This window comes from Thamnophis sirtalis, unplaced genomic scaffold (genome assembly GCF_051295495.1).
Source record: "Thamnophis sirtalis isolate CommonGarterSnake01/CBP01778 unplaced genomic scaffold, rThaSir2_p1.2 scaffold_13, whole genome shotgun sequence".
In the NCBI taxonomy this organism is placed as follows: domain Eukaryota; kingdom Metazoa; phylum Chordata; class Lepidosauria; order Squamata; family Natricidae; genus Thamnophis; species Thamnophis sirtalis.
The window spans coordinates 12,769,416-12,782,198 of record NW_028261393.1 but is presented as its reverse complement, the minus strand read 5'-3'; the positions used below and the strand labels follow the sequence as shown (position 1 = coordinate 12,782,198).

Here is a 12,783-nt window from a genome sequence, read left to right as displayed (position 1 = left end):
CCCTCCCAACCCTGCAGCCCTCAATGAAATCGAGTTTGACACCCCTGAAATATAGAGAGGGACTAATTTCAGTGCAGATGTGTAAAGAGCTGCTCCCAGGAGCTTTACTTGAGGAGTCTTTTAAAAAGGCTGAATGCCACTTTTAAAGACTTTTCCCCCAAGTAGGCTAAGAAAGAAGCCAAAACCCTAAGCCTCTAATCTCCATGTCAAGCCGATGCACATGAAGGGGTTTTGATAAGTGTCACTCCTGATGTCAAGGCATGTGAAAGAACTCCTCTTTTCTATGCAACCGGCGTTTCAGAACGAGGCAGCCCTGTCCATGTATTATCTCAGAGATCAGCAGTCGCCCTAATCCAGCCCCTTCTTACTTCTGGCACAGCACAAACCTGCCTCTTTCTGCTCTCTCTGCCTACAGGAGATTGACGGCAAGGCCTTGCTCCTGTTGCGTAGTGACATGATGATGAAGTACATGGGCTTGAAACTGGGGCCAGCGCTGAAACTCACCTACCACATTGACAAGTTGAAACAGGGCAAGTTCTGAAAACAAAAAGACCCTTCCTGGCGCAATCATTGGCCCTCTCAGCTCTCCACGTAAGGCACGTAAAAATACGTGTCTCCCTTCTGCAGCCACCGCGTCCACGGAATCCACCGGGACACCGTTCTTAGCCAGCAGGAGAAAGGCGACTTCCTGCAGGAGGAAGGTCCTAGGCATCCCGAATCATCGTATGAAGCTCCATGTGGACTCTCGACGTAAGGGAGAAGTTTCCTCGGCTCTCCGCTGGTGGCCTCTGGGGACCGTATCTGACAGGGGCGAGGATGCCTCCGGTGGGTGGAGCTGTGGCCCTTGCATTAGGCTCGGCCCGTCTCTTTTAATCACAGCCTCTTCTTTCGCTGCTCTCTCCGAGAAGCCTCTCTGTGCAACAGGAGGATGACGATGACGTCAAGAGGTCACTTTTCTGTGCCCTGCAGAAGAAACTGATGAGAAGAAGCCACCTGAGGAGGACATGGGGCTGGCTGCACTCCAGATGATGCACTCCCTTGGGTGCAGGGGTGGGGTGGGAGTTTTGGCAGGAGCCCTAACCAGCAAGCTGTACTCCCTGCCTGCAGATCTCACTTCCTTCTTCTCACTTGGTGCTGTTAATCTCTTCCTGTGCTGAGGACTCAAGCTGTTCCCCCCCACACACACACACACTGCTGGCTGATGGGCAGACAATTCTTTATATTTATTTTGACGCAACATTTATGTTGTTTACCATTCCAGCACTACAGGTGAGCCCGGAGGATGGGAGGCGTGTGGTCCTATACTGAAGTGGCATAGGGCATGACAACTAAGCAACACACACACACACACACACCACTCTCCCTCACTCCTGCCCTCCATCTTGAAAATTTTCTACTTGCTCTTGAGATGGCAACCATTTTAACTTTTCCTCCAGGGATTTTCCACGTCTCCTCTTCTACCGTGTGGTACCGTTTAATATACCTCCCAATTCACTCTGGCAGAGTTTCCTAGATAGCTACCTACCTACCTGGCGGGCAGGTGAGATAGCAGAGAGATACAGAAATAGGCTCCTTCCTTCTTTTTTCATGTTGCCCCACCAATTCCGGTAGGGAAACCTGAATCGTCGTACGTGTATGCTGGAAAATAATGTATTTATTTTTATGGCACTTGAGTGATTGGCCCCAATGTCCTGTAGTTAGAGAGGTTTTGCTGCTAGTAGGTAAGAAGAGGAGGAGGAGGAGGAGGAGGTCATTAACCTGGTGCCCACGATTCTGCTTTTTCTCCCAGTCCTCTACTGAAGTGTTCTTTGTGTCTGGAAAGCAAGTATGTGATGCTTTTTTTAAAAAAAAATTCCTCCACAATAACCACAGCAGCTTGTCCTTTGGGAGGCAGACCAATGAATGCTGAGACTCCGTTGCCCACGGCTGTTCGCCTGCTCCGATTCCTGAACTGGGAAAAAAGGGTTAGGCAAAGGTACAAGCCTTCCATAGCGTTTCTTTCTGCCAAGTTACACACCCCGCCGCTCCTTCCCCGGGGTCGCTTCTTTCTCTCCCAGACACTTCCGGAAGAGGAGTCTCCTCCGCAGGCCAGGCCAGAAGGCAAGGCAAGAGGGCCCCTAAAACAAAGAATGAAAATTCACAGGCAATAAACCGATTCCAGAGAGGAGGATCCAGAAGTGACTGCAACGCGCTGGAAAGGTGCGTTGGAATGGCCACCCTATTGGTTGCCCAGGCCACCTGTTTTCTGCTATTACTGCCTGGTTGCAGAATACCGTTTCTGTGAGCACTGCCTACGGCAGGTAACAGGAAGAATCCTGCCAATGTTCTTTTTCTGCACTTACTCTGATGATTTTGTTTATAAATAAAATTTAAAAGCAACAAAAAAAAGATGACTCGAATGTTTCTGTTGGCCTCAAGTCAACCGCGAGATGCTAAATGCGGGACTTCCAAGATCCGAGTTCATAACACAGCCCAAACGAAGATTCAAGTTGCTTCCAAGGTGCTTTTTCCAGAGGCAGCTGGACTTTCTGGTTTTTCTTTGAAGACGTTTCTCATCCAAGGTTCAGAGCGGAAGAAGCTTCTCCGGTGGGAAGCAAAACACCTTCAAAGGAAAACCAGAACGTCCAGCTAGCTGCCTCTTGAAAAAACACCTTTGGGACAACCATGACCTGGATGACTGAGAATCTCTACAAACATTTAAAGTTGCTTCAGCAAGACAATAATTTTCTAAAACAATTTTACTTGGATGACTGCATGGTCTGAGATTGGTGGGAATTATTGCTTTGTACTATCCCATGAACTGCCGGGACATACAAAATAAATTTATTTATTTAGAACAGGTATCCTCAAACTATGGCCCACGAGCTGGATACAGCTCACGGAAGGCATTAATCCACCCCGCGTAGCACCACAAGGCCTCCCTACTTACATCGGCCCACCTAGAAAGAGAGATTGAGACATACACAAACACACACACACACAAACAGAAGTCTCTCACACACACATCAAAGGCAGCCACATCCCTTCACTAACCTGTTTTCCACCCCCAGGAGCATAGCAAAGTTTAATTTGTATTGTTTAATGGACTGCTAAATTGGCCAGGCCCACCCAATCACATGACCACCTAGCCATGCCCACCCAGCCAGTCCGGGGCCCCAACAGTCTGAGGGACCATGAATTGGCCCCCTGTTTAAAAAGTTCGAGGACCCTTGATTTAGAACATTTATTTAGCTTAGTTTGGTTTGGTTTTATTGGACTTACACGTCGCCCTTCTCCCAAAGGACTCAGAGCGGCGTACAACATAAAAACATATATGACAAAAGTTAAAAAAACGATTAAACAGGAAATCCAATAAACTTCAATTGACAATTTACATCAAATTTAGGATTAAATTAAAATTGACAATTTAAAATTAATAATTTATTCTATTCAGGCCAGGCCGACTTGGTGGAAAAGCCAACTTTTTAGGGAGTGCCGGAAGGACCGGAGGTCGGGGATGATGCGAAGCTCCGGGGGCAGCTCATTCCAGAGGGAAGGCGCTCCCACAGAGAAGGCTCTCCCCCTGGGGGTCGCCAGCCGACACTGCCTGGCCGACGGCACCCTGAGGAGGCCAACTCTGTGGGATCGTACTGGACGGTGGGAGGCTACCGGTGGCAGTAGGCGGTCTCGCAAGTACCCTGGGCCTAATCTTATAACCAATCTGGGTGACTCCCAATGAGAATAATTGCTATCAGTTGCTCAGTAGCCATTTGAAGTTACAGCGCCCGCCTCCCCTCCAGAAACTCCTTACATCTGGACCCAAATGTAAGGAGGATACTGGCCAACCAGCCTGCATTTACAACTGTTTGCAGCCCTGTGTGATCATGTGATCCTAATTTATAACTTTCTTTCAGAAACCAGGGTTTACGGCCAGTATCTAGCAACAAAAGCCCATGGCTAACACTATATGACTGCTTCATGACTGGCAATTGCTTAACAGTGGAAGCAATTTGTGGCACAGGTTTGCTATACACCAGGGGTGTCAAACTCAAGGCCCAGGGGTCGGATCTGGCCTGCAGGGTAGTTGGATCTGGTCCACAGAGCTGCCCTGAAAAACAATGAAGGGCCGGTCCGCAGTGCTTCTGCCAGTGAAGATGGAGCTTGCAAGGGCCGCAGGCAGCCCTCCCGAGCTCCGTTTTCACTGGCAGAGGGTTGCAGGTGAAAACGGAGCTCGGGAACCTGTTTTCGCTGGCAGAGCTCTTTGCCACCACAGGCACCCCGATACTAGTGACGTTGAGCTGGCCATGCTCCCCCGAGGTCAAACACAACCCCGATGCGGCCCTCAATGAAATTGAGTTTGACACCCCTGCTATACACTGTTGACTGCCTGAAGTAATACTAGTCTTACAACTGGTTAGTTTCAATAGCAACGACTATAATTTTCCAATAGTTCCAATAACTCTGTAAATTGATCTTTTTTTTAAGAAGTTCAATCTGGAGCCAATAAAGGACATCTTTTTATATGGGGAAATGCTTCTTAACCATGTAGTCTACCATGGGCTCAAGCGAATATGTTAGAATTGTCACAAGAACATCTATGACCTCACAATTTAAACTCTTAAAGAGAGACTTGGAATATATGCCTGAGAAATAGCACGGTTAGCAGTAGCACAATTTTTGAACAAACCTGGAGCTAATAAGAAATGTATGAGAACCAACTCCTTATATGGCACAAGGATGTGAAGCTCGAGGTAAGACAAAAGTTTGTATAGCTTTGGATGGAGTGTAAAGTTACTTGTGCTATAAGCTTAGTAATAGAAGCAATAAACTAGCTTGGGTTCATTTTTGCCATCCATTTAGCCCATTTCATTAGTGTTATCTTTCCATCTCTTTCCATCGACTATAGTCACAGCAGGCTTCCAACATTTGGCCATGATGAGGTATGGTAAACATGGGGTGGACACAAGTCTTCTGACCTAGGCTTCCTTAACAAGCATGAAGAGCAAGGTTTGGCAAACAGTCTTTCAGAGGAATATTTATCAACACAAACCTTATCTCCATGCCCACCCAGTTGCCGAGGTGGCGCAGTGGTTAAATGCAGCACTGCAGGCTACTTCAGCTGACTGCACTTCTGCAGTTCGGCTGTTCAAATCTCACCGGCTCAGGGTTGACTCAGCCTTCCATCCTTCCAAGGTGGGTAAAATGAGGACCCGGATTGTTGTTGGGGGCAATATGCTGACTCTGTAAACCGCTTAGAGAGGGCTGAAAGCCCTATGAAGCGGTATCTAAGTCGAACTGCTATTGCTATTGCTATGACCACCGAGTCCCGCCTACTCAGCTGGTCATTAGGGCAGAGAACCGGCTGCTAAATTATTTGAATCCCACCACTGCATAAATCTAATATCTGAATCTTCATTATATGATCTATTAAGTCAAATCCGATTGTAAAGCTTTCATACTCTTATTGTTTGAAAGGTTGCTGCTAAGTAACACCAGCAACAATCTCCTATGACCAGATTACAATTAACACCCACACTCCATTTCTCCTACATGACATTTTTTGTGGGGGGGGGGGGGCGTTGTTTCTCTCATAAGCTTTGATCTCCATACAGAGGTTTTATGCCCGTGATCCTTTGTAAGAGCCAAATTCTGTTTCTACTTCGCAGAAGCAAGCCATAAAAGAAGAGGTCATTCTTGAATCATGTACTACCGATGCCTTCAAGCAAGACCCATGTCGAATGACCTAATGAGCTCTTCTGTGCTCCATCTAGCAACCTCTGAGAAATACAACCAAATGCAAACCTTTCTTTAAGGTCTCAAAAATGGAAATAATTCCAGAAATCGTAGTAGAAGCCGTACAAGTAGCCAGCAATGTAGATCAGGTTCCAGAGGCAGCTTTGGAAGAAGCAAAAGCTGAAGATGCTGATCATTCTGGTCAGATCCAAACCTATCTCCTTTACATTGGAAACTTAAACCCCAAACATTCCAGTGAAGATCTTGGCAGTATGTTGAAGGACATCCTCGGGATGGCAAGTGTCACGCTCCAAAGATACGATATTGAAGTGATCAAGAAACGTAAGCAGGCCTTCGCTTTGGTTCAGGTGGCCACAGAAATCAGCCTGGAGCAAGTCCTCAAACAACTGCTCCTAGCTTCGGAGGCAGAACACAACCTCTCCAAAGAGCTTGTGCAGAAGGGGAAAACTCTTGTGGTGGGACAAGGCAAAAAGCCTGCATCTGCTACCAAAACTAGCAGAGAGGTAAGGTGCCAGAAAGCTAAGTCTTCTGTTATACTAGGGCAGGGGTCAGCATCCTGCGGCTCTGGAGCCGTGTGTGGCTCTTTCATCCCTCTGCTGCAGCTCCCTGTCACTGGTCAGTTCCACAATTGATTAGGGTTAGGGTTAGGGTTAGGGCTTTTGGTTAGGACAGGTAGAGGAAAAAGGACATTGTGTTAGAAGAAGACTATGGCAGGGGAACCGGACTTTCAGTTGGCAGAGGAAAAAGGATGCCACACCAGGAGGAGACTCTATGGTATGGGGAGCCAGACTTCCGGTTGGTAAAGGAAAAAGGACGCCATGCTAGGATATTCTATGGTGAGGGGAAACCTGACTTCCGGTTGGTAGAGGAAAAAGGACACCATGCTAGGAGGAGACTCTATGGTGAGGGGAAACCTGATTTCCGGTTGGCAGAGGAAAAAGGATGCCATTCTAGGAGGAGACTCTATTGTGTGGGAACTGGACTTCCAATTGGCAGAGGAAAAAGGATGCCATGCTAGGAGGAGACTCTATGGTGGTGGTGGGGGAACCGGACTTCCGGTTGGCAGAGGAAAAAGGACGCCACACTAGGAGGAGACTCTGTGGTGGGGGAACCGGACTTCCGGTTGGCTCCAGAATTGGACGGGGGGATTTCGGTTAGGACTTTTGTGGCTCTTGGAGTGTTTAAGGTTGCCGACCCCTGTACGAGGGATTCCATGCTAAGAGTTTGAAAAAGCAGGATAGCTGTTACATGCTAAAGTCTTGAGAATATATAAGAACTTCTCATCTATGCAACACCGGGAAGACAGGAATCAAGAATCACCCAAACTGCACTAGCCAGATCATTCTTGTACTTAAAATCGCTGTACAAACTTCCATTTAAGAGCAACAATGAAAAGTATTTAATATCAGGTTGCATTCTCAAAGCAGGCCAGAGCAGTGGAGAAGTCAAAGTCCACTGGTTAACTGCTACTTAAAAGTTCTCAGAATCCTCCCCTTATCCAAGCACACGAGGGGAAAGATACACATACAGTACATGTGCAGGAAGCAAAGTGCATGAAATGCACGCCTTTCGCTTTCTCTGTCTCCCTTGCAGGGAAATAAATAACAATCCATGTTTTCCTTGCACCACAATAGCCAGGAGAAGCTTGGCTATTCTAATAAGGGATTTATTCCTTGCCACATAACCCCTTTTCTCTCTCAGCAAAAGGATAGCACCCAATTTGGTTCACCATGACATAACAGAGGCCACCTTCATGTATTACAAAATATTTCTCAGCACATCTAGATTATTTTTCCATAATCCTTTAAAATAGTATTAAAGCAGGATAGTCTAATTGGTTACCCACCATGCACTAAAATAAGTATGCCATGGTAAATGGTTGGAAGACGGTACATTTTTTGCAATTGTTTTTTTTTTTAAATTGCAAAAGATTGGGGATTTAGCATCTGCTTGAACGCAGCTACCTCCTCTCAAGTCTAAAACCACCATTCTGTGTACCCTTAAGCAAGGTTTAATTTGCAGCAGGCAGGGTAAACTCAGCTTTTAAGTGTCACTTCAAATGGAGTTAATACAGAATAGATTTGTTCTTTGGAGACATTGGTTCCATGTGGCTAAATAACTCCCAAGTTATTGCAATAAGCTTCAGAGCATATTGATGCCAACAGACAATAAGAAATTTAGACACATGTAGTCACAATTATCATTTCAAACTGACTTGTATAAGCCTCACCCTCAATGCGGTACATCAATTATACACCATCTAAATATATTGGATTGCCACGCCGATAATTGCTGAACCCTGTAGCTCTAGGAGGCTAAGACACTGAGCTTGCCAATCAGAAAGATCGGCAGTTTGAATTCCTAGCGCCGCGTAATGGAGTGAGCTCCCGTTACTTGTCCCAGCTTCTGCCAACCTAGCAGCTTGAAAGCATGTAAAAATGCAAGTAGAAAAATAGGAACCATCTTTGGTGGGAAGGTAACTGCGTTCCGTGGCCCTTCGGCATTTAGTCATATGACCGTGGAGATGTCTTCAGACAGCGCTGGCTCTTTGGCTTTGAAAAGGAGAAGGAGGAGGAGCCAACGTCATGACGATACATCGTGCGGACTCGACAGTCCGAGTCCACCGATGACACTTTTGCCCCTGGACGGTCTGGTAGGACCTAAATCATCCCAAAGAGATGGTGACTAGGAAGACAAAACCTTGCTGGTCGCAGGGACACCACAAAGTCTCTGATCGACCCAAGGGAAGTGCTTCCAACCAGCAGCAAACAGGCAGCCCCTAGGCTGACAAAGTCGGAGTTGGCTCTGGAAGGAAAAGAAGTGAAAGTGTTCCATCTGGTGAGGTTTTTTTTTTTACTTTCAGAAGCTTGCCCCAAGAAACCTTTTTTTAAAAAGATATTAGTCCTCTAAGTGGGAACTTAGGTTTTTTGAAGGGAAGCTCCTATTAGCCACAAAGTTTGGGGAAAATATGTCCATGGCATACTAGGATGCAGGGCCAATTACGATTCCTCCACAGAGACCCAAAGCATGCTATGCGCTACACATATTAACAATTGGCTATTTTAAACCAACAAAGGAGACAAACTCAGTATAGATCTTGAATTATAAAGTCGTCCCTGGTTTCAGAATTTTCAGCAATGACAACCATTCAGTATCCATGGAGATTCTCAGTCATCCAGGTCATGGTTGCCTCAAAGGTGTTTTTCCAAAAGGCAACTGGACTTTGTTTTTTTCCCGTGAAGACATTTCGTTTCTCATCCAAGGAGCTTCTTCAATTCTGAAAAAGCTTGGATGAGAAGTGAAAGCTCTTCCAGGGAAAACAAAAGAAAGTCCAGTTGCCTTTTGAAAAAGCACTCCACTTTTAGAATTCAAGAACAATCATCGCCACTGCTTAATCCCTCCCTTCCCTGTTTAAACATCAATGTTTGTATATAAAGCACAATAGGAAATATTGGGTCTATGCGGGTATGTAATTTTTATCACAATTGCTCAACCAAAACAGGAACCTACATTCTTGCAGAGCCGCAAGTCCTTTTACTGGTCTTGGTGACAAATGGTGACATTTGATTATACGCTTGAATTTTACTCATCATGCCTACAGAGTGATTCCATGGGAAGCAGATCAGATGTTCTCCTAGGAGGACCGCCAAGGCCCGAGACAAGGAAGCAACTGCCCAATGACAACAGAGCTAAGCCCATCAGAAAAAGCCTTCATTACCCTTGGAGACTGGTCGACTGGCCAGTGACTTTCCTGAACAGCACCCGCTCAGACAGTGCCATTGTCCATAAAGAGATTGTGGGGAGAGAATGTCTATTCTACGGCGCTTTCATTGGTGGAGAGACGCGGAATGTGGAATTCAAGCAAGGGAGCAGAGAATACCTGACGACAACGCTGAAGCATCATTTGCGGAAGTACATCTGTGGCTTTCTCAACAGCGAAGGGGGCAGCCTCTTTGTGGGGGTTGAGGACAACGGCTTGGTGTGTGGCGTCAAATGCGACCACAAGGAAGAGGACAGAATCCGCCTGCTGACAGACTCCCTTTTAAAAACCTTCAAACCCCAGGTTTTCCCCACCGCCTACACGCTGAGCTTCATCCCAGTGGTCAAAGCCGAAGACACGGGCATCTTCCTCAAAGTCATCCGGCTGAGCGTCCATCCTCCCAAGCCGCACGCAGAGCCTCTCCTGTACGAGACAGATCAGGGGGAGGTGTACCTGAGGCGAGATGGCAGCATCCAAGGACCCCTCTCTGGAAGCGCTATCCAAGAGTGGTGCCGGCAGGTAACGTTCAGATTTTGCCATTCTTGTATGCAGCGCTTGGGGACGTACAAACCAAATTCTAGCTGTCACACCAAGAAGTAAGTTTGAAAGTGCCATCCAATATGCAATGGCAGAAGCACTTAGACATATACCGCTTCACAATGCTTCACAGCCTTCTCTAAGCGGTTTATAGAGTTCAGCCTATGCCCCCCCCCCCCAGGAATCTGGGTCCTCATTTTAACCCCCTCGGAAGGATGGAAGTCTGAGTCACCCTTGAGCCTGGTGAGATTCGAACTGCCAAAAAAGTGCAGGCAGAAGAATTAGCCTGCAGTACTGAACTCTAACCACTGTGCCACCATGGCTCATAAGAAACGGCTTCCGGTTCTCCAATATATAGAATTGGGGGGGGGGACTTGGGGGTGGAGGCTTCTATCAGAATTGATGCTTTTTCTCAGGAATAAACACTTTCGTATTTTCGAAAAGCAAGTTTAAAACTCCCGGAGGCCATTTGGAAGAAAGCAGTTTTATCTTACTTTTAAATCCTTTCAAATTAAAATCAGAGGTAGAGTTTAGCCATTGATGGTCGTTGCGTCAGTCTTCTCTCTAGTAACCCAACGAAAATGTCCAAGGCAAAAAAATAATAATTCTGCAACAGTGCTGTGCTTTTAAGTGAACTACCTGAGACTTCTAACAACTGAATGAAAAACTGCTGGTGACCTTCTACCGCTGCACCAGAGAGCGCATTTTAACTTACTGCACCTGTGTATGGTTGGCCAATTGCACAGTGGCAGATAGGACAGCCCTCCAAAGGATTAACATGGTTGCCCTCTCCCCTCTTTGGAAGAGCTTTATAGCTCCCGCTGCCTTAAGAAAGCTCGGTTCACCGACAAAAGGGCGAACGACAAAACAGCGCCTGACTAAACCGCGGTGACAAAACCGCATGTTCTAAAGCGCTCCGATGAATGAGCGCTGAATCGCGGCAACAGAAGTGCGCTGTAAAACTAAACTTAATCCTAAACCTAACCCTAAATGTAACGCTAACCCTAAATGTAACGCTAACCCTAACCCTAACCCTTACCTTAACTTAAATCGCCCTTCTGCCGACGCACTGTTGTAAATCACCCTTCTGTCGACGCGCTGTTGTCAACCCACTGTTGTCGGCGCGTTAATGACGTCGTGGTTTTAGCGACACGGTTTAGTTGGGCACGGTTTTGTCGTTCGCCCTTTTGTCGGGTCACGAGAAAGTTCAAATCATTCTTAAAGATCCATCTCATCCTGGGCACCCTATTTTTTTTTTAACTATTACCATCTGGCAGACAGTACAGGGCAATAGAAACAAGGACAAATAGGCTGAAAAACAGCTTCTATCCCAGAGCAATAACTATATTGAATTCTACTGTATAGTGCAATATTAATTCAATATTAGGGGTTTTCAGTTCATTTGTATAGCATGTGAAGGATGTGTTTGTTTTATTTTTATAGTTATAATGTCCACTGAAGATGGCATTTAACCTCGCTGTATGAGGCGCAATGACAATAGACTAACTAACCTCCTGCAGAATAAAGATGAAGTGTTCCAGAATAACTAAGACATTGCTCCTGCAAGTAACAAGGGCAAGCTAGACCATCCCCTTAACTTTTAAGAAACTGTCTGGCTTTATAGCAATAGCAATAGCAGTTAGACTTATATACCGCTTCATAGGGCTTTCAGCCCTCTCTAAGCGGTTTACAGAGTCAGCATATCGCCCCCACAGTCTGGGTCCTCATTTCACCCACCTCAGAAGGATGGAAGGCTGAGTCAACCTTGAGCCGGTGAGATTAGAACGGCTGAACTGCAGATAACAATCAGCTGAAGTGGCCTGCAGTACTGCACCCTAACCACTGAGCCATCTCGGCTCTTAATCTCATTGTATTCCTTATGCCATCGCCAGAGTCCACCTTGCAAAAGGAGGGGGTCTTTGGGCCACCACTATTATGGGGAAGGGAATGACCATGACTTTGTAAATTCCCCAGAAATGGACAGAGGAAATCAAGAAGCTGGATGTGAAAATGGGCGACTTGCTGAAGGAGAAGGAAAATCTGCAACAGCAGGTACGTTCGCAGAATAACAGCCCGAAATGCTGCGTCATCTTGTAGCATTACGCGATGCCGTCCATAATCATCTGGAGGACAGCTACATACCTGGGCAGTTAAAAGCTTGGATCTAGCTGAGGTCGTCTTGCGCCAGACGTATGGTGGCCACGATTAGCCCTGCTTTGCTCTTTACAATACATGGAGTATCCTATTGCAACCAACATTGGGAAAGCGGTTTTTCCCTCCTCTCTGTGTGTATGTGGGTGTGTTATTAAACCAGTCAGCTTGGTGAAAATGATGGAAATGACCTTTTGCACATGCACTGTTGTACATTGCAGATGACACCAAGCTGGCAGGAATAGCCAACACTTCCAGAAGACAGGCTTAAGACACAGAAGGATCTTGACAAACTTGAACATTGGGCACTCTCTAATAAAATTAAATTCAAGTGAAAAGAGTAAGGTTCTACATTTAGGCAAGATAAACAAAATGCACAGGTACAGTATAGGTGGTACCTTGCTCAATAGTGATGACTGTGAAAGGGATCTTGGAGGACTAGTGGACAACCATTTAAATATGAGTCAGCCGTGTGCAGCAGCTGCCAAGAAAGCCAACACAGTTCTAGGCTACATAAACAGAGGGATAGAATCAAGATCACATGAAGTGTTAATACCACTTTATAATGCCTTGGTAAGGCCACACTTGGAATACTGCATTCA

At 46.2% G+C, this 12,783-nt stretch overlaps 2 protein-coding genes across 5 annotated transcripts in view; both read left to right on the top strand.

The window, feature by feature from the left end:
- SCMH1 (Scm polycomb group protein homolog 1) overlaps positions 1-2,382 on the top strand; it is a 44,850-nt gene extending 42,468 nt beyond the window's left edge. For all 4 annotated transcript variants that reach the window (XM_087728099.1, XM_087728100.1, XM_087728098.1 and 1 more), the window contains one exon: positions 416-2,382. In XM_087728099.1, coding sequence (XP_087584225.1) covers positions 416-541 — 126 coding nt within the window. In that variant the 3' untranslated portion in view covers positions 542-2,382. The remainder of the gene's footprint in view (positions 1-415) is intronic.
- A 2,221-nt stretch (positions 2,383-4,603) lies between these two features.
- On the top strand, positions 4,604-12,285 carry SLFNL1 (schlafen like 1). Its single transcript, XM_087727232.1, has 4 exons — positions 4,604-4,730; positions 5,646-6,236; positions 9,335-10,012; positions 12,005-12,285. The coding sequence occupies exons 2-4, from the start codon at positions 5,802-5,804 to the stop codon at positions 12,125-12,127; spliced, it is 1,236 nt and encodes a 411-aa protein (XP_087583358.1). The 5' UTR covers positions 4,604-4,730; positions 5,646-5,801; the 3' UTR covers positions 12,128-12,285.
- Positions 12,286-12,783: the final 498 nt, after the last annotated feature.